Raw genomic sequence first — 23,635 nt, forward strand, 5'->3', positions numbered from 1 at the left:
TCTATAAAAGTTTTAGCGGGAAATAGGATATTAATCAATGTGAATTTATGTTCATTGTGTTGAATATAGAAAATGAGGCAGGAATGTGATAAGTAATTAACACAATACCTCGGCCGTGATCCAGGTCGTCTCCAACGGCTGTCCAGACCAGCCTCACCGCGCTGATGTTGTACAACTCTGTGTGCCTAAGGTCCGTGATGGTGGACGGCGCCAGGATATCAGGGGCATTGGCCGAGTAGTTCTGAACCACGAAAGCTCCGCCCGAGGCAGATCGCATGAATCCCGTCTGGGAGGGCGCTACTGTTGTTCCAACAGATCGGCGACCTGTAGTGCATTGTTATAAATCGCCCAAACCGAGATAAGTATAACGAGCGAGGGTGGTTTAGTACAATGGGTAATTTCTCCATTTTATTTGACACTTCTAGTACCAGGAAACTAACAACGTATACAACAATTCGGCAAAGCAGTCAAACCAAACATAATCATGTCATTGAAAGGACAATAAAGTAAGCGGAAAGTAGGATTTGGATTCTACTCACGTCGCCCACGGTTCTCGCTCCGTGGTTCAGTCGTTAATCCCTCGACTCTGACCACAACGCTATATCGACCATTTCCGACGAAATCAAGGAAGACTCCTGAGTACACCCCGTCGTCTTTGACCTTATCAGAACCTTTAGACAAAGTGAGAAGCAATTTTAGAATTAGAGCAGTGAGCACTCGGGATTTCACGTCAACATTTTCAGCTCAGAATGCAGCAATAATCCTCTCAAAAACAAAACATTCTTGAAGGTAGAGACAATACGACTTATCGATATTATGATGATTACTCTTTGAAACCTTGTCAACATTTCCTTTAGGAAGGAGCGTTATCAATAATAGGATGCGCTTTCTGATTACAAGATTTGTTATGATAATAATAATGATAATGATAGTGACTACTTGAATAGCGCACAGGTCCACCTTTCAATGCTCATGGCGCTTGAAAAGTGAAAAGATAGATATATAGAGTATACACATGATGACGTTAGATTACATGAAAACACATTGAAATGTGTAACCAAAGTAAATTTTTAAAAATTTTCGGCATACGTTGAATCGCTATATCAAGGCAGGTCATGTCATTTGTCATATCGGCGTTGTCACATTATTCTCCATGTTGCATAAGATATTTCGTGCTGCACACGGAGCTTAGTTGATATGAAGAAGAGTGTGATTATGTTTTACTAGAAATATTTCTTAGGTGGTTATGTAATTACAACTAGATTGTAGACTTTAAACAAATGAACTACTGACGAAGATGATGAGGGCTTACCTTTCCCTGAATCAGACAGCGGTAGTTGCCATGTTTTACCGGCATTCTGGATTATCGCCTCAGCGCTGGCCCCTAAAACGGGCTGGTAATTTCTTTGCACCAAAGCGTACACCTCAAGCATGGGAGTGAAGCCATGATTGATATTCTATAATGTTAACAGGAATTCAGGCATTTGAAAATGATTAAAAAAACATGTACAGATCATGAACATGTCTCTTGATTTATCACCTACCATCACAGTTTGTGCAGTGATTTATTTTGTTGTCTGTTTGTGTGTGTGTGTCTTTATCATTGTTTCTGTGCAAAAGAGAAAAGAAATGTATATCTGTATGATTTCGGACTTTCTTCAGCTGACTGCAAGCCCATCCAGGCGAGCTTCCTCTTGACTGCATGGCGAGGGATAATGAATATAAAATGATGCAAACATTGATGTAAGATATACACGGAGTGCTGACATCGTGTACTCTTTCTCAGATACGTTCGTAAAGAAGTCTAAAGTAGTAGTAAGCACGAGTCTTCTTAAACAATTATTGTTGGGGGAATTAATGCTCGGATTCTCAATGATACAGTCTTACTGTAATCCATACAACCTGATATTTACAATTATCTTTGCGATGTATGCTTTTAGGAAATAGAGGTTCCTCTATTGGCGATAAACCTCCTTAAGACAAGATGAATAAAATTGTATGTACATGAATTTGCTGATTTACTTGCTCTATTCTTGAAAAAGGCATAAACTGGAGAAGTCATAACTTGTGTCATTTTTATAACACATTTTGTTTCCGTGATGATCTAAAAGTCTTCTTCAAATCACCGGCTGCGAACATGGAAACATGAAATGGGCCTAAACCTACCCGTGATCCGAGAATGACGTCAACGCTCACCACCCCGGTCCCGCTCCGTTGTTTGGTTGTGATCATCAAACCCACTGTTTGGTCGTAGTGCTGAGTATTAACGAGGGTGACTGTCCAGTTTCCCGCCTGTTGAGCAGAATCAAAGCAGATTTGGTAAACAATTTAGTATGATTACCGTTGACATGCGTTGAAACGCTATAAGCGATGGGATTTTCATGTTAATAAGTCGAAGATAATTCCATATAAAACTCAAAATACAATTGGTGCAATAATGGTCGTGAATGGAGGGGCGCTTGCGAGCCCACAGGCTTATTTGATATGGCAAACAATTTATTGCACAAAGTAAATACGGTAACGAACAAATTACACAAGAAAAAGCAATGTTCATAACTATTGAAAAGTGAAAATATCTTTCACCACAGTTAGGACAAATTAATTACCATGTGAAAAGTGCTGGGTTATTCATTATTCTGGTATTACGGAAGTTTGTATGTCCTTATTAAGATTGGTAGGTAAATCAACGAAAGTCCCATTGACATACTCACTTCAGCAATGGGTATTGTGATATATACAATCCTTCTCTGGGAGTCTGATGCGTAGCCTTGAGAGTATTTATCGAAATATTCTCCGTTTGGTCCCTCGACAATGACTTCAACGTCTTCATCGATGAACCGAGTAACTGCTATCACCGTGTCGTTGCCCTCTCCTCCGCCGATGAAAAAAGAGCGAACTTGCTGTCCATATGCAGTTATGTTAACGTCGTCTATTCGTAACTGGAAGAGAACAGTGAAATTTGCTTTCTTCCAAGTTTCTGACTATAGAAATAATACTAAACACGTTGTTTAATATGTGACTCTGCACCTCAAAACAAACAAAAAGTCGCCAGGCATGAATTTTTAGTTCAGACCATATTCTGAAAGAGCAGACTTTAAGCTTTAAAATGATGTATAACTGAAATCAAATGGACTCTCCTAAACTATCTAAATATTGGAAAGAAAGCACAAACTCAGGAAAAGTGTGAACTGAGAAAAGAGGCTCTGAAGTATAGTGTTTATTCAAGCGCTTAATCTTTACCAAACCGTGCTGGCTGTGCGATGAATGGGACAAAAAACAGGAAGTTAACCACCAGAGTAACAAAATGAATGGATTATCAGATTAAACTGAAATTAAGCATGCCTCATTAACACATTCTGTCCATAATTAATGCCAACTTTCAAAGCAGTAGCACTATTTTTCAGAAATGAAAAAGGGATTCTAAAGACACACCTAATCACACTATTCTCCAAAAAAATTTCGAGATAAACTGCTAAAAAAACACACTTTCCTGCCCGTTTTGTGATACCAAATTTTAGCATAATGTAAAAGAAGACCCGCTCTTTCAGAAAATATGAAAAAGTCAAGTTCGGCTACGTTGACCCATTTCACTTATTTTCAGTCCTCACGCAAAATCAGTGTGTGCGACTTTATGTTCGTTTTGAGGTGCACGGTCACATATGGTGGGGACACAATATTGGAATCGTCGAACTCTGATATTAGAGCTGTGTATCATTATATTCAAATACATGAAGAAAAAAATGAACGTTAAAGATTTTTTTAACTCAATTCATTTTTTTTTTTCAATTCAATTCAATTTCGGTTTTTATTAAAAAGCACCTAATAAAAGTCCGAAGACTAACCATATTATTTGGTTTACATCAGACTTTACAGCTTTACAACAGGGAGACATAAAGAAAAGAAATAAAACAAATTGACATTTTACACAACAACTGATTCCTGTGGACACCCCCCGAAAAAAATGACAAACTATAATAACATCATAAAAATTAATAACACCAATAATAACAACAAACACTTATTTGAACATTTGAACAACAAACATTTCAACAAGATTTGAACAATATTATTTCATGGCATGTTACTTTGTACTATGTTTTGATTTTCGTTGATTGAAAATAAACTATGATTGAATTGAATTGAATTGAAATTGAACAAAGATAGGACATCAACAGAAGAGAAATTGCACACACCCTCACATGCGATGTACACATGATAAGATTCATTATATATAATTCACACATTAATTTTAACAAAATTTTAAATATTATCATATTGATAAGTAAATATTGGATTAAAAAACCAGCAACTGAAAATGAATGCAGTCATACACAGATCCAACTGCAAATAAAGTTATGGGAAAATAAAACGCGGCATAATGCGAACATCGTAATGTGCCATGACCAAAAAAAAAAAAAAAAAAAATCAAGGCTATCAGTATTAAAGAGAAGAAAAATCAAGGGAGTTAAACAGGAGACGTTGGAATAAATAAGTTAATATTCGCCAACAGGTGTAGAAGCGGATAAGAAATACGAAGAGGACAACCAGAAAAAAAAAGAGAAGGGGAAAGAGAAGAGACTAACATAGGGATCATGAAAAGGAGGGAAACAAAGCGGAGCAGAGCGAAAAATAAGCACTCGCGAAAAGGTGTGAATAAGTATTCGCAAACAGGTATGAAAGCGAATAAAATAATGAAAGAATAGCAGCAACATATAGATCGAGAGAGAACGAACGGAGAAATCAAAGAGAAGGGGTAAAACAAAATGAAACAGAGAGGGAGAAAAAGTCAAAAAGAGCTTAGATAAGTCTTTCAAATTGATTACAGATATAAAAAAAGTACCATCAACAGCAGCAACGAGCTACACATATGAAGTACACATACGTAGTGCCACATGTGCATTTAGAAAAAAAAAATAGAAAAGAAGAAGAGCATAACATAGGAGGTAATCACAATGCGGATAACGTTACATACATGAGGGATGTGACCGAGCGAATGCTATAATAATTGCCAACAACAGTATACAATGCGTTCTACCATTCTCATTTAAAGAATTATAATTAAACCATGAAATTATTCATTACTATTGAAATTTAAAAAAAAATGCTTGAAGTGAAAACTTCCTGAAGAAATTTCCAAAAATTCAAATATACGTCCAATTATAATTGAGCTCAATACTGACATAAGAACGAAGAAAAAAAGAGGGGGAAACTGAAAGAAAAAGTGTCGAAATGAAAGGAGGGTGGACAAAGAGATAAAGAAGCAGAGGGAGAAACTGATAATTATGGAAGGATAGACCACTGAAAAAGGAAGAATGCAATGCTCATTTCACATTTACAAAACAATTCTAATGAATTGAATTAAAACGAACTAATGAGGGTACTGTAGTTCGATGGTAACGCTGTGTTCTACAACATGGCAAAACCAAATAGTGATAATTTCTACGACTACATCGTGCGGATCTTAAGAGCGATCTTGCAAATCATATTTACATTAAAAAAATCTAATGAGTTGAATTAAACAGACGAACTAAAGAGGGCACTGTAGATCGCTGGTAACGCTGTGTTCTACAACGTGGCAAAGCCAAATGATGATTGATTAAACATGCTGTCACTGCCAATATGCAATTATCCGATCAATTAATCACTTAGGAATTTGTTGGTTACATCTATTCAAGCTGTCAGTCATTCGTCACCGATAAGTCAGTCTTCATTCTTAATAGAGAAGTGTTTATTCCACGCCAAATGACATAATGATGACAGAAGGAAAATTAGAAAGCTAACTGTGAATTCCTTTATATTTTATTTACACCAGTATGCTATTCAGAGACAGTAACAAATTAGTCATCTTAACAACTTGTCATTTCAAGAATGACGCCTTAACAAAATCTTGGCATAAAACAAAGTACACCTCACAAAGTGAAGATCAGCCTCATGTATTCATGTGTGAGAGTATTATGATAGGGCCTATATTTCTATATTTTCATTAAAGTTTAGGGCGGCGATTTGGCTCAGTTGCTAGCACGTCTGCCTCGATCCAGATCCGAAGGACTCGGGTTCGATTCTCGAGTCTAGCTGAGCAATGTTGTGTGTAATCATAGCGTCCTCTCTAGTATGAGGCAAAACACTCTGTCCCTCGAATACGGCATAAAATGGAGGTCTCATGTGTAAATTACTCACGACTTACACGCACAAAAGAACCCAGTCATTCATTCATCTATCGTAAGGAGCAGCAGCAGCTAGGTGCTAACCTGATGGTGAGTTGGTCCATCTACCTAAATACCCACACAAGAAAAACAAGCTAATGATGTAGTCCCCTTTTGGTTCGCCCAGGTGACTGGACAAAGTCAGCAAACAGTATCAACCAGACACACTGTGCCATTCGAGAGGAAGAAAATTACGCTATAAACAAAACATAACAAAGAAAAATTATAGAAGAATTCATCATTCATACACTGACCTGAATTGGAATGGGAACGAAGTTCAACTCTGGACGTTCAGACACCGTTGCTAGGAAGGCTTCGGTAAGACAGGCGCTGCTACCTCCATCACTACAGAAATAAGGCTTCCCACCTGTCATGGACGAAAGATCCTCCATCTGCTCATCGGCCGCGTTGGTGACGGCAATGGTGTCCATCACAACACCTGACGTCCTAATTGCGGAGATGGTGTCCCTAATATACGGAGATCGGTTTTCTCCACCATCACTCAGCAGAAGTACATAGCTTCCATTTTTAGTATCCCCAAGTACCTGCGCGAAAAAGAAAAAGAAAACATGTATTATGAATTCTCGTTATAATATGTATGAATCTAAAGTTTTAGTGGCAGCAGTCCAACACTATAAGGTTTCCCCATACATTTTCGCACTTTTGTCATTCAATTTCAAAGATCTATTATTCAATTTCGTCCCGAGAAGCACGTGGAACGCAAATCCTAACTTCAGTTTCGTTAATTGTCATTGTAATTCGTTTTTCGTCGAACATTTTCGAAGACATAGCATTCAGAATCGTCAATTGTCATTCAAATTCATCCCTCCCGCTATGCTACTGACGGATCGCAGAATGTGAAAATCAAATTCGTTTTTGTTCACACAATTTCATGAAGTTTTCATTCAAATTAGTCAGATGTTGTCGATTCTTTATTTTGATGGTGAACCAACTTTAAGCCGACGTATTTTTTACTTTCTCTAGTAAATTGTATTGTTACACAGTATTCCCTAACCATTTGCATAGACAATACACACGAAAAACATGACTGCCAACCAAAATTGATTGCAAGGATAAACGACAGTCAAAAGTCATAACCCAGGACAGTATGTCAGTGTCACCTTTTGAACTTTAACTCGTGATGTTCAGGTTTTCGCATTATAATGCATGAAGCAAACTTTAAATTTTGTACCCTGGAAAGCAGCAAACATAATTATGTTATCCATTCTTTGACATTAAACAGGTTACAATTCTACACTTAAATTTTGTCTTTAATCATGTTTGCCTAGAAATTGTTTGTCAGTGTTTTCGTTTGCGAGACGGTACGTCTGTTTGTATCAGTGTGTACTCGGGTTGCTTGTGTGTGTGTATCTGTATCTGTGGTTCTGTGTGTGTGGGGGGGGGGGGGCACTTGTGTGTATGTAAACTCCTGAATGTAAAATGTGAACGGTTACAGAAAAAAAAATACGTGAATGACTGGAAAATCATACCGGATAGAGAGATGAGACGAATATGAATGAAAATTTAACGAAAATGATTGACAAAAGACGAAATCGATCCTGCTGTTTTGAGTGCTGCGAGTGAGACTGACGAATTTTAACTGTAAACGACGAAAATGTATGCCAAATGACTAAATTAAATGGACTTTATTTGAAAATGAACGACGAAAGACGAATTTGAAAGTAAGATTGGCATATTCCCGACATCCTGCGACGAAATTAAAGTAACAATTTGTGAAATTGAATGAAAAAAGTTTGAAAATGAATGGGAAAACCCATAGCATCCAAGGCCTATCCCCATCCTATGTGAGAATCCAAGAATTTACTATACCTAGTCTTTGCCAGTTTCGTGCAATGAAAGTCCGTCACTTTCTCTCTTCGTCACGGTTCAATTTCCCCAACTTAAATTGCAACAAGACTATAAATTCAGGAAAGAGGCTCACGTTCAGGGCGGTCTCTATACCGCAGCCGATGCAGGTAGCCCATAAAACGCCCGTGGGCAGCGCGTTGACAAGAACATCTCGAGAGCTGTCGTCGTCTTCGACCAAAGTAAGGTTTGCGTTGACCGTGGCATACGTGTGAAATGTAACGATGCCAAGGTGGCTACCAGCGGGGATGTAGTGACGAATAAAGATGGCCGAAGACTGAATCAGCTTGTCGATTCTGTTTGATGTCTTGCGGTAGACGACAAACCAAATCAGAGAAAAATATATAAAATTGCATTCATGTTTGATTTCACTAGTCGCAGTCCCCTTTTTAATCCGAGGACGGACCGGGTTAGGGCTGGGGACAAGACATTCAAAATACATTCGACGCTGGAAAGAAAATCATGGAAAATATGTCATAGAGTCTGTATTGCTGGAGCTTGGCTTGTTTGTTTGTTGTCTGTTTGTTAGTTTTCTTGCCATTCTGAATATGAGCACTGATGAAGTGTTTCGAAATTACAGCATAAGGTTAAATCCAGTTCTATGCAAGCAGTTCTTTGTATCAATTGAAGTAAAGTCACAACTGTCTAATTTGTTTTCAGTATCATGATGACAATGTTTATAACGATGGAAAATGATGCAAAGTAATCTATAATCACAATGTTTTATTTTCAGTCAAAATCGTCATTTCAGAATTATTTAGCTAATAATATTATACAACCAGTCATTTAACTACTTTTTATATCATGTCTTTAGTTCTCAACAAAAGAATAACAATAAACTATTCCTCTGATAATGTGTGCAAGTGTCTATTGAAGGAGATATTTGGAGCAGGTAAACGTCAGTCTGAAAAGAAAGAGTGAAATCTTATGAGCACAGACGTAAACATTTACCATTCAGTTTCCACTGACAGAATTTTTTTAAAACTTTTTTTCAGATGCATTTATGGCCCACTATCAAGTCCCGATATGTCTGAACTATCATTATTTGGAGTTATCCAGCCATGAACAATGCTATATATGTTTCGCTCTTTTAATCTTTATTTCATTAGCAGAAGTGAATGTTCAACAGTTTTTATAAACGAAGAATGAATAACTGTGCGGTGATGGCGAGGTGATGACATCATCAGCTCACTCATGTGCATACTCATATCGCCTATTCAAGAGCTGTCATTGCTTTTCTAGTTTTTTATCCAATTTTGAACAAAATTTGAACTGTTGTGCCAGCCCTGTTTACTTCCACCCTTGCTTGTCGGACTAACTTCTAAACCGTCCAGATTTCTCCGATAGGAAAATGCGTCCGACTCACCGACATACTGCCACTGATGTCTAGGACAAGAACCACTCGTCGGACAGGTTGTTGAAGGATGGTGAACGAAGGCTCAGTGTCCACCTGGCTTGGGTCTAGGAAGTTATTTTCATTTGTGAAGTCTTCGGTACCTCTCATGACTTCCCAGGCACTCTTTCTTCCACAGTGATAGTTTTGAAGATTATCTGCATCATAATTATGCTGTGATTGGTCGCAAAATTGGTAGATCTGTGGTTTGAAAGACGGAAGAGTTGCATTCCAAATATTATGTATATCAATGTACGCAAACTCACATCAAACGTGAGTAAAGCCTACAAATTACGTTTGATTCTCGTTCATTATTAAGATTTAAGTCATTGTGGACGAGGTTAGTCTTAAATTAGCCGCAGTAAATCCTTACAAGTAGCAAGCGCATTGTCTGTATTGTTGTTGCAAGCTCGCCTGCATACGACATTACGCGTATATCTATAAACACTTTCCTGTTGCTACGTGTACGCGTGCATATACATGCAATGCTATCTTCGTTAGACGACAATTAAGAGGGTTGGGGTAGTCGTTCCGCTCTTTTATCAACATCCTACATTTCTGTAATTGAAGAAATCTGTTCCTTATAGGAATTTCTGCATTGTTTTACCGACTGCTATACTTTACAGAATTCAATAAAGTTTTGCTGAACAAAATAGTTATTATTAGCATATAGTGCAGGAGGTTACAATACCGTTTTGCACCAATGTCGACAGTTTTATTAAAGGACAAGTTCACCTTCATAAACATAAGGATTGAGAGAATGCAACAATATTCGTAGAACACATCAGTGAAAGTTTGAGGAAAATTAGACAATCGATGCAAAAGTTATGAATTTTTAAAATTTTTGTGTTGGAACCGCTGGATGAGGAGACTACTACAGCTTGTGAGTCATATGCGTACAACAGTATAAAGAAAATGTAAAAGAAAATTCAACATATTTTCACTTTTTTCGCATAATAAAAGAGCTCTTGACTTGCCTCTTTCTAAAGGCAGGGGGAATAATATTACCCATAACATTTGTCGGTAACGAGTCAGGGGAATGTGTACTTTTTTCAAAAGATGGCATTTTGTGAAATTCTCTTTATATTTTCCTTATATTGTTGTACGCATGTGACATCTAAGTTATTCATACACTGCAGTAGTCTTCTCATCCAGCGGTTACTGCACAAAAACTTCAAAAATTCATAACTTTTGAACGGATTGTCTGATTTTCCTCAAACTTTCACTGATGTATTCTACTAATATTGCTACATTCTCTCAATCCTTATGTTTATGAAGGTGAACTTGTCCTTTAACTATTACGAATCAAGTGCCGCTTAACTTCTTGGCAAAATTCAGTCTATTCACGGCTGTAATCGGTCAAATATTACTCTACAATGGTTAAACTAGATACTAGTTTATACAATGTCTCCAGTCATACAGTTATTTCGATTCCAATAGCCTAAATATTATCTGCCTGAATATAACCAGCTGTCAGGAAGGTATTAGATTGCAAAATATGAAATTGAACTAATTCAAATACTTCAGGTGAGCAGTCTATTATACGACCAGAAGAGTAGGCCTACCCATCTACCGCGCCTACCCATCTACCGGGCTGGATGGGTACATTTATCTGGGCCTTGCCCGATATGACATCAACTATATGCATGCTGAATTCCGTCTCTCAATCTGAATAATAGTCTGTGTCAAATGCGTCTATAAAAGATTTTGAGGGGTGACTGGCCACAGGTTTGGCATGCTGTTTACGAGCAGCATGCCCTCTCATTTACACCTGCACGGATATGAACTGTTGTCCCAATTTTTTAGTATCTAAGAATCTGAGTCTCTAAGTCAAATCAATGATTTTTTTTTTTTTTATTGTGAAAGACACTGTATTCACTCACGCTAATACTTTGAAATTGTTGCTGAGCAGGTGTAGTGTACTGCATGGTTCCCGGCAGTCTTATTATGTTGGTTGCTGTAACATTCTTTTACAATGAATGGGTCTAATGAATTATACTCAGTACATGCCACTTTAGTGGGCCCATAGAACCACAGAACCAAATAGTCCATGGGCCAGGCCAGATATTGGTACCATCTGAGGTGGCAAAACCTTTTTGGTGTCATTTTGTTTGTCGGGCATAGATATGCTTATCAAGCTATGATAGCATTTCCAAATGAGTAGCTTAGTCATAGTAAATGAATTTTTAACCAATTTGGTTTCGTTGTTATATCCCTATACTTCTGAATCGAAACTAACCGCCATACAAAGAAGAGCACAGTCTTCTGTATGTTCCATAGAGCTGTAAAATGCAGCTCTATGGTATGTTCACAGGTGTTCTGTTGTAAACGCGGTGCGCTTAGTCTTTATTCAAGGCAGCGAAGGGAATATCCAAAGGTTATGATGTCCACAGCGCTTAGTCCTTATTCTAGACGGCGAAGGGAATATCCAAAGGGTATGATACAGTGTATATCCTTTTATCTAAAAACAACAACAACAACAAAAGCAATTCCTAGTGAATTTTACCGTATTTTTCAATCATTTATCATTTTCCTGTGAAAACGCTACGGTGAAAATGCTGATACCACGCCAATGTCGCTTTATTTCCCTCCAACAATATAAGATAATGCAAAAACAATGTATCGGTACACTACGATACATTATAATGAATGATATTGTAAATGAACAGAGTGATTTTTGTTTAAAACTGATGTATTTGTTGATAGGGTATAGTATAAAAACAGCATAGATAATCCCTTTTATGAGGAACTTTAGATATGATAACGGTACAATGGTCTAGATAAAGAACTAAGCGCACCGCGTGACAGCTGTGGACATCATAACCCTTTGGATATTCCCTTCGCTGCCTTGAATAAAGACTAAGCGCACTTTGTTTACAACAGAACACCTGTGGACATACAGAAGGCAGTGCTCTTCTTTGTATAGCGGTTTAGTTTCGATTCAGAAGTATAGGGATATAAATACGAGACCAAATTGGTTAAAAATTCATTTATTATGACTAAGCTACTCATTTGGAAATGCTATCATAGCTTGATAAGCATATCTATGCCCGACAAACAAAATGACACCAAAAAGGTTGTGCCACCTCAGATGGTACCAACAACCCATTTTTCGGGTCTTGGCCCATGGACTAAAATACTGAGTAGTACAGTCCACAAGAAGAAAAATCTAGAAGTTTTAACGAAAAGCAAAATACATGCAACTGTTATTTAAGGCCTCAACAAGACATCTATCAAAACACATCTATCGAGTGTTTCCGATAGTTCAAACATTTGAGAATGATTATGCAACCCTGCTTTTGGTAAATTTTTTACTGGTTTTGTATTACCAGAGGGCTTTTTTCTTCTTTCTTTCACGCTACACTCAAACCAATAATCGCTGGTTATCCCATATTTGACTATCCCTGCAAACGATAGTGATCATTCATGTCACTAAAACGTTCAGTATCGTTTTGTGACCCAATCTATTAATATGATTTTGGTGTGATAAGTATTTGGAGTTGCGTTTCAAGTAGTTTATTGGAACCCCATCTATGATTCGCTTTGTATAAGGCTCTGTAATTCCATAATAGATTTTGGCGAGCCTCAGTATAATTACCCACAATATTTTATCCTTGCTAATGTAATGCCTGTCCTGCGATATAGTCGTTCATGGGCTGGATGGGTACGTTTTACCTGGGCCTTGCCCGATATGACATCAACTATATGCATGCTGAATTCCGTCTCTCAATCTGAATAATAATCTGTGTCAAATGCGTCTATAAAAGATTTTGAGGGGTGACTGGCCACAGGTTTGGCATGTTGTTTACGAGCAGCATGCCCTCTCATTTGCACCTGCACTGATATGAACAGTTGTCTCAATTTTTTAGTATCTAAGAATCTGAATCCGCAAGTTAAATTGCTGTTTTGTTTTGTGTGTGTGTGTTTTTTTTTTTTAATTTTTTATTTTGAAAGTCTCTGTATCCCCTCACGCTTATACTTTGAAATACTTTACTTAGCAGGTGTGATATACTGCATGGTTCCCGGCAGTCTGATAACGCTGGTTGCTGTAACATTCTTTTCATGTACAATTCAATTCAAGAAAAGAGTTGACACCTCAGTGCCTCATTTCCATGCGTAGCCTGTATGGTTCATCCAGGTCACGACTAACGTTATACCCATTCCTTCTCAAGCCACAGCTGCCTTGTTTTCATCTTCACTTTCATTTTTCAATTTATTTAACAAACAAAAAATATCCCTTTTCAGCTCCCCCCCCCTTACGTGGTTTTCTGTGATGGTGTGATCGCCTCGTGCTGGGGGTTGCTGATGGGTATAAGAGGAGTAGTGGCAATGCCACTGTGGCGGCTGTGCTCCTATACTGTATGGAGTCCATGGGGCATACAATGATCTTTGTATTTCAACTGAATTTTAGCAAAAACATAGCACAATGTACTAGTATTCTGTGCACTCGACCCGTTGTGCGCTCTGTACGATAGGTGCACCTCCCTGGTGGGTGTGCTTCCCGCTATGGTGTCGTTTTTGTTTTTGTTGCTTGTTTCCCCCCCCCCCCCCCCCTTCGCGACTTTGGCGAGTGGGACGTCCCAATCCTGCGGACGCTGCTTATGATGATCAATGATTGAGCAAAAAAGTCAATACCTTTTTTTTGTTTCACTGATCTCATCTCGCTCTCATTCTCTCTGCAAACTTGAAATGAATATAAAAAAAATAAATACTTATGTATATATGGAATAATCTTCTATTACATTAAGCAGATAATTTGTTTCATTCTCTTCAATTTAACTTCAATTGATGTGTTGTAATGGTAGGGATGGGGTTGAAGAAAGCTTACGATGAGGTGATATCCGGGAAAGTTGATAGTATCAATCAGTTATACGCTTATTGTCTAAACTCTCTTATGAGATGTTCTGTATTTGTTTTTTGTTTTTCTTTGTTCTTCTCTGATTTCTTTTCCATTTTTCTCCTTCATGACATTCCCAGCGAACAAATATTCAGAATTGATTTCTACATCGTAGTTTGTCTATCATGACTTGTGAAGATATGACACTTATTGTTTTATTATGGCCAATAGGCACTTACTGTTAATATCAGAAACTACAGTGTAGGTGCATACAGTAAACATCAAAGTTCTATCCGTGTCTCCCTTCGTCTCTCTCCTTCTCTCCTGATCCCCAAATAACCTATAAAAATTCATATTGATAGTTTGAATTATGCACGTGAATATATCTCGTATGAAAATGATATTTTTTGAATATCAAGGGAGCCCCCTCACTCAAATGCGGTCTGTTGTTAAATCCATGATGATATTATTGCTTATGCCTCGTTTTGTATTGGCAGAGCAGACACAGGCCACGGACGTGTGTGCCCAATTTGATATCATCGGCTATGTCTTGTCTGCGTCCTTGTTGTTTCTCGTGTCTTGTCTGTGTCTCATGTCTATGCTTCATGTGTGTGTTTATTGTATGTGTTTCATGTTTGTGTATATGCGTTTCTCTTTCTCTTCTTCCAGGTCTGTATATTCCTACATAACTACAATCTCCAAGTCTATGTCTAAGTGGAACTTTTGTCGATTCCGGTGTGATTTTCTTTATATTTATGGCTAATCCAACATTTGTTTTCAACTCTGTGAACGATGATGAATTTTATGATACAGTTGGGCGCTCTTTTACGTCCGCGCAGGAAAACAAAACTTCCACCTTATATGAAGCATACATATCGAACAAACTTAATGCTTCAGCACAAGAATTTGAATATAATTTTGATCCTGAAGATCCTGTGCAAAGTTCATCATGTGTTTATCTGACTGTAAATCAGTATGAACAATATGTTATGAATAGTGATGATGACAATCTTTTGTTAGCTCATCTGAATATACGAAGCATAAGTAGAAATTTTGATAAGTTGCGATTATTTTTAGAAAACTCTGGTAATAACTGTTCTGTTATAGGTCTGACCGAAACATGGTTGACTCCCAATATAAGTCATTTATTTTCTATATCCGGCTTTGATTTCGTGTACAGAAATAGAAAAGAAAGAATGGGTGGTGGCGTGGGTTTATACATCCCCAACAAATTTGAATATTCTATCCACGAAGAATTGAATGTCATGACTGATGTAGTTGAATCTCTTTTTGTTGAAATGGTAAACCCGAATGGGAAAAACATACTGATTGGAGTTGTTTACAGACCCCGTGGATCGAATCCGAATGATTTTTTGTGGTATGTACAAAATTTAATGCAGAACTCTATCTTTACAAATAAACATGTATATTTAATGGGTGATTTCAATATTGATCTTATGAAATGTAACTCCCAACATATTTCGCAAGAATTTGTAGAAACCTTAATGTCTGTTTCTTTATTACCGTTAATTTCTAAGCCGACCCGTGTTACTGACCGATCTGCCACTTTGATTGATAATATTTTTTTTTGTAATATTCTCCCAATTCCCGAGTCTGGTATTGTTTTATCTGACATCTCTGATCATTATCCAATCTTTACACAAGTGCCAATTAAGTTATCTCCTAGGCAAAATAATTATCAGAGACGTCGTAAGATTACGGCCAATAATCTTATTAATTTGCAAAATAGTTTAAAAGATATTGATTGGTTTTTTGTATACAACAATACCGATCTTGATTTGTGTTATGATTATTTTATGAAAACTATCACTTCTAAAATTGATGAACATATTCCGTTTTGCACAAGGAAAAGTTCTTGTAAAAGAACTCCAAGACTCCCGTGGATAACCCAATCACTTTTAAGATCGATTAATAGAAAAAATAATTTGTTTTATAAATACAGGAGTAACCCTACGGATAAAAACAGACAAAAATATGTGACTTACAAAAACACGCTTACTAATTTATTGCGTTTACAAAAGAGAAAATTTTATGTCAACCAGATAATGAAATATAAAAATGATATTAAGAATACTTGGAAAACAATAAAAGATGTTATGAATACATCTAATGATGCATCTAGTATTTCAGAAGTACGATGGGGTAATACCTCAAGCAATGTACCTGCTGGTATGGCCGAAATTTTTAATGATTTTTTTGCATCGATTGGGAAAAATTTATCACAAAGTATCCCTTCATCTAATAAAGTGTTTTCTGATTTTTTAGATATACCTAATCCTAAAACTATATTTTTGGACCCTACGTATAATGAAGAAGTTATTGATATTATTGATAATTTGAAAGAAGGGAAAAGCCCAGGTTGTGATGGAATCGATAATTATTTGTTGAAAAATATAATTCTTCAAATAATAGATCCTTTAATTTTAGTACTGGGCTTGTACCAAGTCAAATGAAGACTGCCAAAGTTATACCTATATATAAGAAAGGGGAGAAAAATGATGCCAATAATTACAGACCAATATCATTATTAACTTCCATTTCTAAAATTTTGGAAAGAATAGTATATATCCGAACTGTAAAATTTTTCAATATGAGTAATATATTCACGAATTTTCAATTTGGATTCAGAGAAAATCACAACACCACCCACGCTTTACTTACCTTTGTGGAAAAGATTACACATGCACTTGATACATTTTCGCATACAATAGGCATCTTCCTGGACTTCTCAAAGGCTTTTGATACGATTAATCACGGTATACTTATTTCTAAGTTATCCCATTATGGTATTCGCGGAAAAGCCTTGCAATGGTTTACGAGTTATTCATCTGACAGATTTCAATATGTACATGTGAACAGTTTTGATTCTTCTATGAAGAAAATAGAATGTGGTGTTCCGCAAGGAAGTTTGTTAGGCCCACTGTTATTTATAGTTTACATTAATGATTTTTACAGATCTTCAGATAAACTCTCTTTCATATTATTCGCGGATGATTCCAATCTTTTTTATTCCCACCCTGACCCTAATACTTTGATTAGTACAGTGAATGATGAATTGAAGAATGTCTCACAATGGATATATGCAAATAAATTGTCACTGAATATTGAGAAGACAAAGTATATGTTTTTCAGTAATTCTTTAGATAGATTACCAGGTAATGTTATATTTGACACTACTCCCCTAGAAGAGGTTTCGTCTATTAAATTCTTAGGTGTTTGTGTTGATAATAAGTTATCATGGAAGTGTCACATAAACAATATTTGTAAAGTAATTGCACGTAACATAGGCATAATGAATAGATTGAAATATTATCTTCCTTCTTCGGCTTTGATTACGCTTTATTCAAGTTTGGTATTGCCGTACTTGAATTACGGAATTCTTGCTTGGGGGAATACATATTCGACATTGTTAGATAAACTTTTTCTTCTGCAAAAGATGGCGCTCAGAATCGTTTTTAACCTTCATATCCGAGCACATACTGACAAGCTTTTCCTTGAGCACAAAATTCTGAAAATAAAAGAGTTGTATTTGTTTCAACTTGGTCAATTTATGTTTAATTACAACTGCAATCATCTACCCAAAATATTTTATTCTTTATTTCACCGTAACAGCCACGTACATAACTATCCCACTAGACAATCTAAAGAATTTCATCTTCCCTTAGTTAGAACTGTACACACTCAAAATACATTTGTTTATACCGGACCCAGATTTTGGAATAGCTTAGATAATGATCTAAAAGAATCTGTGAAGTTAATTACATTTAAGTATAAACTCAAAAAATATTTGTTTTCTAAATATACCAGTTAATTCTGTTCAATGAAAAAACCCGTCATGTTTCACTTTTCCTTGAGATTTTGTAGTGTGTCCACAGACCTTTTCCATCCCTCTCCTTTTCCTTCTCTATTCTTCCCTGCTCCTTTTTCCTCGTTCTTCGTTGTCCAGTATCTGTCTGAGTGCATTTCCTCAAATTCTGTTGTTTCTGTGTATTGTGTTATTGTTGTTGTTGTTGTCGTCGTTATGTTTTTTTTGTGGCCGATTGCATATCTTCCTTTCCGTTCAATTTTCCTGGCACACCTGGCCCCATAGTGTCTGTGCCACAAATGTGATATGTTATATAGTTTATACGTTTGCATCCTAAAATCCTAGTAAGTATTGTTTATAGTATCAATATCATTATATCAATGAGTAAAATGTACAATAGTATATAGAAGAATTTAAAATGAATATGTCTTATTGGTATAACAAATTGGTGCTGTTGTTGTTTTGTTCCAGTGTTCCACGTTTTACAAGCGTGGCTTTTTTAGTGGAACACTGTTTTCCATCATTGTGATTATTTACTATTTTTGTTGCCATGACAAAGTGCATTGTTTCCTTTTTTACGACATCATTCGTGTATAATTTATATTGTATTGAAAAAAAATCCTTTATCGGACGAGTGTAAGAGAAATGAAAAAAAAATTGTATCACTTTGGATTATGTCAACTTTTTCTTTTCTTTTCTTTGTGATGATGGAAATAAATAAACTATTGAACTATTGAACTATTGAACTATCTATGACTAGTAATTACAGTGGGCTCCCTTTCTACCGAAGTCCTCGGGACCGGCAGTTTTCTTTCGTTATATCGAAATTTCGTTATAACCGAACAAATAAACAATAAAATTACATAGAGTCGATAATGTTGCGGCCTGAATTTTAACTTCGTGGTAACTGCTTTTTTCGTTATAACCGCGTACGTTATAACGAGAGTGCACTGGTATGACCAAAGTGGGGATGGTTTTGTTAACTCACAGAGTCTACGCAATGCGATCCAAAGAGTAATGAAGCAATGGCCGTTTGCCCACTGCCAGGAGTGAATACACAGTCGTCGTCCACTTCCCCAAGAAAAGTCTCTGAACACCTCCAACCATCCCCATCTCTCATGTCGCCAGTTAGATCACGCGAACACCTAGTCGGTTCATAGCGATGTGTGGTGTAATTGTCGTACTGGTTGGCTTCCCCAAAAACTGAGCCAGTGAAATGCTCGGGAAAGAGACTCCACCTCAGGCGGCCCCATTCCCGTACCATCGCTTTCCCTTAGACAAGACAAGCAGAAATTAGTAACGCTTCATTGATCTAGAAGATATATATCAGATCTATAGAGACTGAAGTAAAATCTATCCATCCTCTCCATACGCCCAAAACCAAACATTGTTTAACTATGGAATTATATTAAAAAATAAAACATAAAATAAAAGGGTACATAAAAGAAAAGAAATGTGACATGACGATGATCCCCCCCCCCCCCCAATGTCAATGTCTCCTCTTAACATACGCTCACTCACGCCCTCTATTTGAGTCATTAATTGCGATTACAAGCATTTGTGTTTGTATTATTTTCACTTTATCATGTTTACAATTACGCGTAAAACTGAAGAAACCGTCTTACTCTAGAAAATTCCATCACTCGTGAATTCGCTAATGTTGGTTCTGTGATGATTTTGTTTTTAATTATATATTTTAACAAAACTATAACAACAAATCACAAAGATTAATGCGGTGACAACAATTATGAAGGATCGTTACATTCATAATGGTCGGAATGCATGTCCTACCCCTGCATGTGTCGACGTTCTGCAGAAGGTACCCGGATGTAAGCGTCATATGCAGCCCTGGCTCCCCGCACCCGGCGTGGTTTGTTACCGAAGGGTCCCTAGAAGCTCCCTCCACGACCCGGATGTTGGCGCTCCCAAACGACTGGTAGGAGGCCGTCTCGTAGACGTCGGGTTTTCTACTCCATGTGATGGGAACGAGAATTTGGATCTCACCCCAGTACAGTCTGTTGTGGGTCGCATTGAATAGAATCCCCGAGCCTGTCCTGAAGGTGTCCTGATCAAAAAAAAAAGAAAAAAAAGAGAGAATAGAACGGTTCTGTCGGCACAGAACTGCGTTACTTCGGCAAGCACAAAGTTGAATTCTTTGCAGTCATTCTAAACATGCTAACGATTTCTCGGCTTTACACACAAACTTCAATTTCAACTTCAACTTTATTTTCATTTTTATTGAATAAACAGGAAAACGTATATACAATGCATAAACAGATCATATTTGTAAGAATTTGAAAAAAAAGAAAAAAAAAGAAAAAACAAAACTTAAGAACGTTAGAACGAATATAAGAACGAACACCTAATCCTTCCTCCGAGCCCTCCCAACGCCCCCCCCCCCCCCCCGCGGCCCGAAAAACCACCACCACCACCACAACAACAACAACAACACAATGAAAGGACGGGAAACCGAATTGGGAGATAGGATCATGAGACTGTAAAATACTCTTAAAAAAACGATTGAGAATGTTCACTCTTGAAGAAGTGAATAACAGAAAATAATGAGTTTAGAGTGAACTTGGCGTAAATTTTGAATGAAAACGTTTATTTTCAATAATTTTGGAGTGACCTCTGGGATCACTCGAAGCTGTTTTTAGTGATCCCTGAGGTCAATCAAAAATTATTGAAAATGAATACTTTTGCTCGAAATCCACTCCAATTTCACTCTTAAAACTCACTCTTTTCTTCACTCCTTCATGAGTGAACATTTTCACTGCTTTTTCCTTGATAACATGAAGAGGAACGAGATAAGAAGCGGACACTTCATCAAGTTAATTATGCTACCCTTGCTCTATAAAGCTCAAGCATCAATAACTCTACAGAGATAGCATATACATCGTTTGTCGCCGTTCATAGAAGCCATTCATTTTCGTACATTACAGTTATAAATGCTATCTCTATTTGTACCAATGTAATATGTATGTACGCAGCCATAAGAAATTTCAGAAGTGGACAATAGAATAGAATAGTGTTGAATAATGAATTGAATATTGGCATAGGCCTATTTAATTGTTTCGCTTTAAGAAATATATCTGTTCATTTCACAATGTATCTTCTCAATCATTCTTATCTTATTAAAAGGAGAGAAGTGTATGTTATATTTTGTCAAAATATATATTTAGATTGATTTGAACTGAAGTTATGCATGTATGTTTTCGGACGGTTAGAGGATCATTTTGTAAATTTGATGTTGTTATTTGGATGATGTTTAAAGAAATATGTGGGTCACGAGGACTTGGAGGGGTCGGGTGATAGTGCTAGGGTTCCCAAGTGTATAGTGATGTACATGCTTATTTTTTCGTTTGTCTCTGCATTGATGTTTAAATGTTTCATCCTTGTATTCATTGGCAACGCCAAATGTGCACATTTGCTCTTAAGGAAGGTCACATGTTTACAATTTTTAATTGAACGTACCGAAGTGTCACCCGCACAGGTTGAACCTATGCATCCCTATGTTCTCATATTTACCTATGGAAAATTGTTTCATACATTATCCCACCTAGTGTCACATTCCATTCGCATTTGCAGTGCCCCAGTACTTCTTAATTGTTCACTTGTTATTCGCATTTCCGAATTCCATGCATTCACGCTGGTGTATTTTTCCTCCTTCTTGCATAAACATGTTTTCCCAATGTCGGCATCAACTGTACAGGTGCATGTATGTCTAAAAGACAAACATGTTTACGTGTCTTCTACCATTTTGTGTCCAGGTCAACGGCAATATGGCTTGTCCAGCATTGCTGTACATTCTGTTACATTTCCCAACGAAAATAGGATGAATTGCTTTGAGTTTTATCACAATGAATATGAGTAATGCTTTTGTAGATGTTCGGTCATTGGAAGGTGAAAGTTCTGTAACCATTACAAATAATGAGAACGGTGATAATTCTGACTTAAAATTTTTTTCAACCACAGAAACCGATGAATTAAAACTTGATTTTGATCCTAATGATATTCCACCTCACATGTTTTCTACAAGTTACTGCTTAGAAAAAGATGTCATTACATTATCCAATTCGGACCCAAATCAAATCTTTTTTTCTCATTTTAATATTAGGAGTTTAAACCAACATTTTGATCAACTTCGCTTATTCATTGATGAATTACGATTCACATTTGGTGTCATCGGCCTCAGTGAAACATGGTTACAGGAGGTGTCTCCTTCTTCATTGTTTCATATTGATAGATTCAAACTGATTACAAATAATAGACCGTGCAAGAAAGGAGGTGGAGTTGGTTTTTATGTAACAGAAAATTTAAACCATCGGTTATTAGAAGAGTTCAGTTTTATGACAGAATTTTTTGAAAGTATTTTCATTGAGATAAAAGTACCAAATAAAGGAAATGTAATTGTTGGAAAAATTTATAGGCCACCAAACTCTAATTTTACTGAATTCGGTGAATTAATCCACGGTATTTTGTCGAATAACTATTTCAAGAATAAATTATGTTTTCTTATGGGTGATTTTAATTTAAATCTTTTAAATTATGATAATCATAATTGCCAAGAGTTTCTTAATCAACTGTTGTCTAAGTCTTGTATTCCTCTCATAAGGAGACCTACAAGAATCACCGACCTCTCTTCTACTTTAATAGATAATATATTTGTTAACAAGTCATTTTCTGATATTTCATCTGGTATTGTTGTTACGGATATATCTGATCATTTTCCTGTGTATGCACTTATTGGTAGTATCCACCCTCTTGCTGACAGTGTGCAAAAAAAATCCGGTTTTCGTGTTATGTCAGACTCGAACCTGAATAGTTTTAGAGAAAGGTTGAAACTCGTTGATTGGTCGATTGTATATAATCAAAATGACGTAAATTTATCTTTTGATATTTTTATAGATATTTTCATAACTAAGCTTAATATTGCTATCCCTTGTCGTAAATTCTCTAACTCAAATCATAAAAAAGTACCCCGGCAGCCATGGGTTACAAAATCACTTTTAAAATCAATCAATAAGAAAAATAAACTTTATCATAAATATCGCAAAGTACCCACAGTTACAAATAAGTCCAGATATACTCAGTATCGTAATATCCTCACTTCTGCATTACGGTCAGCCAAACGGATGTATTTTATGAATCAATTCGACAAATGTAAATTTGATGTGAAGGGTACGTGGAGGGTGATAAACCGAGCGTTGAAACGTAATACTGATAATAACGTGCCTAGTTATATTCAAGAGGATGATGTTCGTATTGATGACCCCATAGATATAGCTGAAGTTTTTAATGATTTTTTTTTGTAAACATTGGGCCAAATCTGGCTGATAGAATTCCTGAAGCACAGCGAGAATTTCACTCTTTCCTGGGTAGTAGGAATACTGAATCTTTATTTTTTGTCCCAATTGTCGAAGATGAAATAATAAAGATTGTTGATAAGTTAAATAATAAAAAAAGTTCGGGATATGATGGAATCACAAACTTCTTGGTAAAAAATGTGA

At 36.6% G+C, this 23,635-nt stretch overlaps 1 protein-coding gene across 1 annotated transcript in view; it reads right to left on the bottom strand.

Moving 5' to 3' along the window:
• LOC139717105 (calcium-activated chloride channel regulator 1-like) overlaps nucleotides 1-23,635 on the bottom strand; it is a 29,875-nt gene that overhangs the window by 1,739 nt on the left and 4,501 nt on the right. Inside the window, exons 2-11 of the mRNA XM_071628611.1 lie at nucleotides 19,917-20,190; nucleotides 19,114-19,397; nucleotides 9,436-9,663; nucleotides 8,146-8,376; nucleotides 6,458-6,748; nucleotides 2,712-2,939; nucleotides 2,167-2,292; nucleotides 1,313-1,457; nucleotides 540-671; nucleotides 109-324 (exon numbers count right to left, since the gene is read on the bottom strand). Of these exons, the coding sequence (XP_071484712.1) occupies nucleotides 109-324; nucleotides 540-671; nucleotides 1,313-1,457; nucleotides 2,167-2,292; nucleotides 2,712-2,939; nucleotides 6,458-6,748; nucleotides 8,146-8,376; nucleotides 9,436-9,663; nucleotides 19,114-19,397; nucleotides 19,917-20,190 (2,155 nt within the window). The remainder of the gene's footprint in view (nucleotides 1-108; nucleotides 325-539; nucleotides 672-1,312; nucleotides 1,458-2,166; nucleotides 2,293-2,711; nucleotides 2,940-6,457; nucleotides 6,749-8,145; nucleotides 8,377-9,435; nucleotides 9,664-19,113; nucleotides 19,398-19,916; nucleotides 20,191-23,635) is intronic.

Source organism: Diadema antillarum, unplaced genomic scaffold (assembly GCF_040938485.1).
Source record: "Diadema antillarum isolate AM-2024a unplaced genomic scaffold, OU_Dant_1.0 scf00000071, whole genome shotgun sequence".
Classification (NCBI taxonomy): Eukaryota; Metazoa; Echinodermata; class Echinoidea; order Diadematoida; family Diadematidae; genus Diadema; species Diadema antillarum.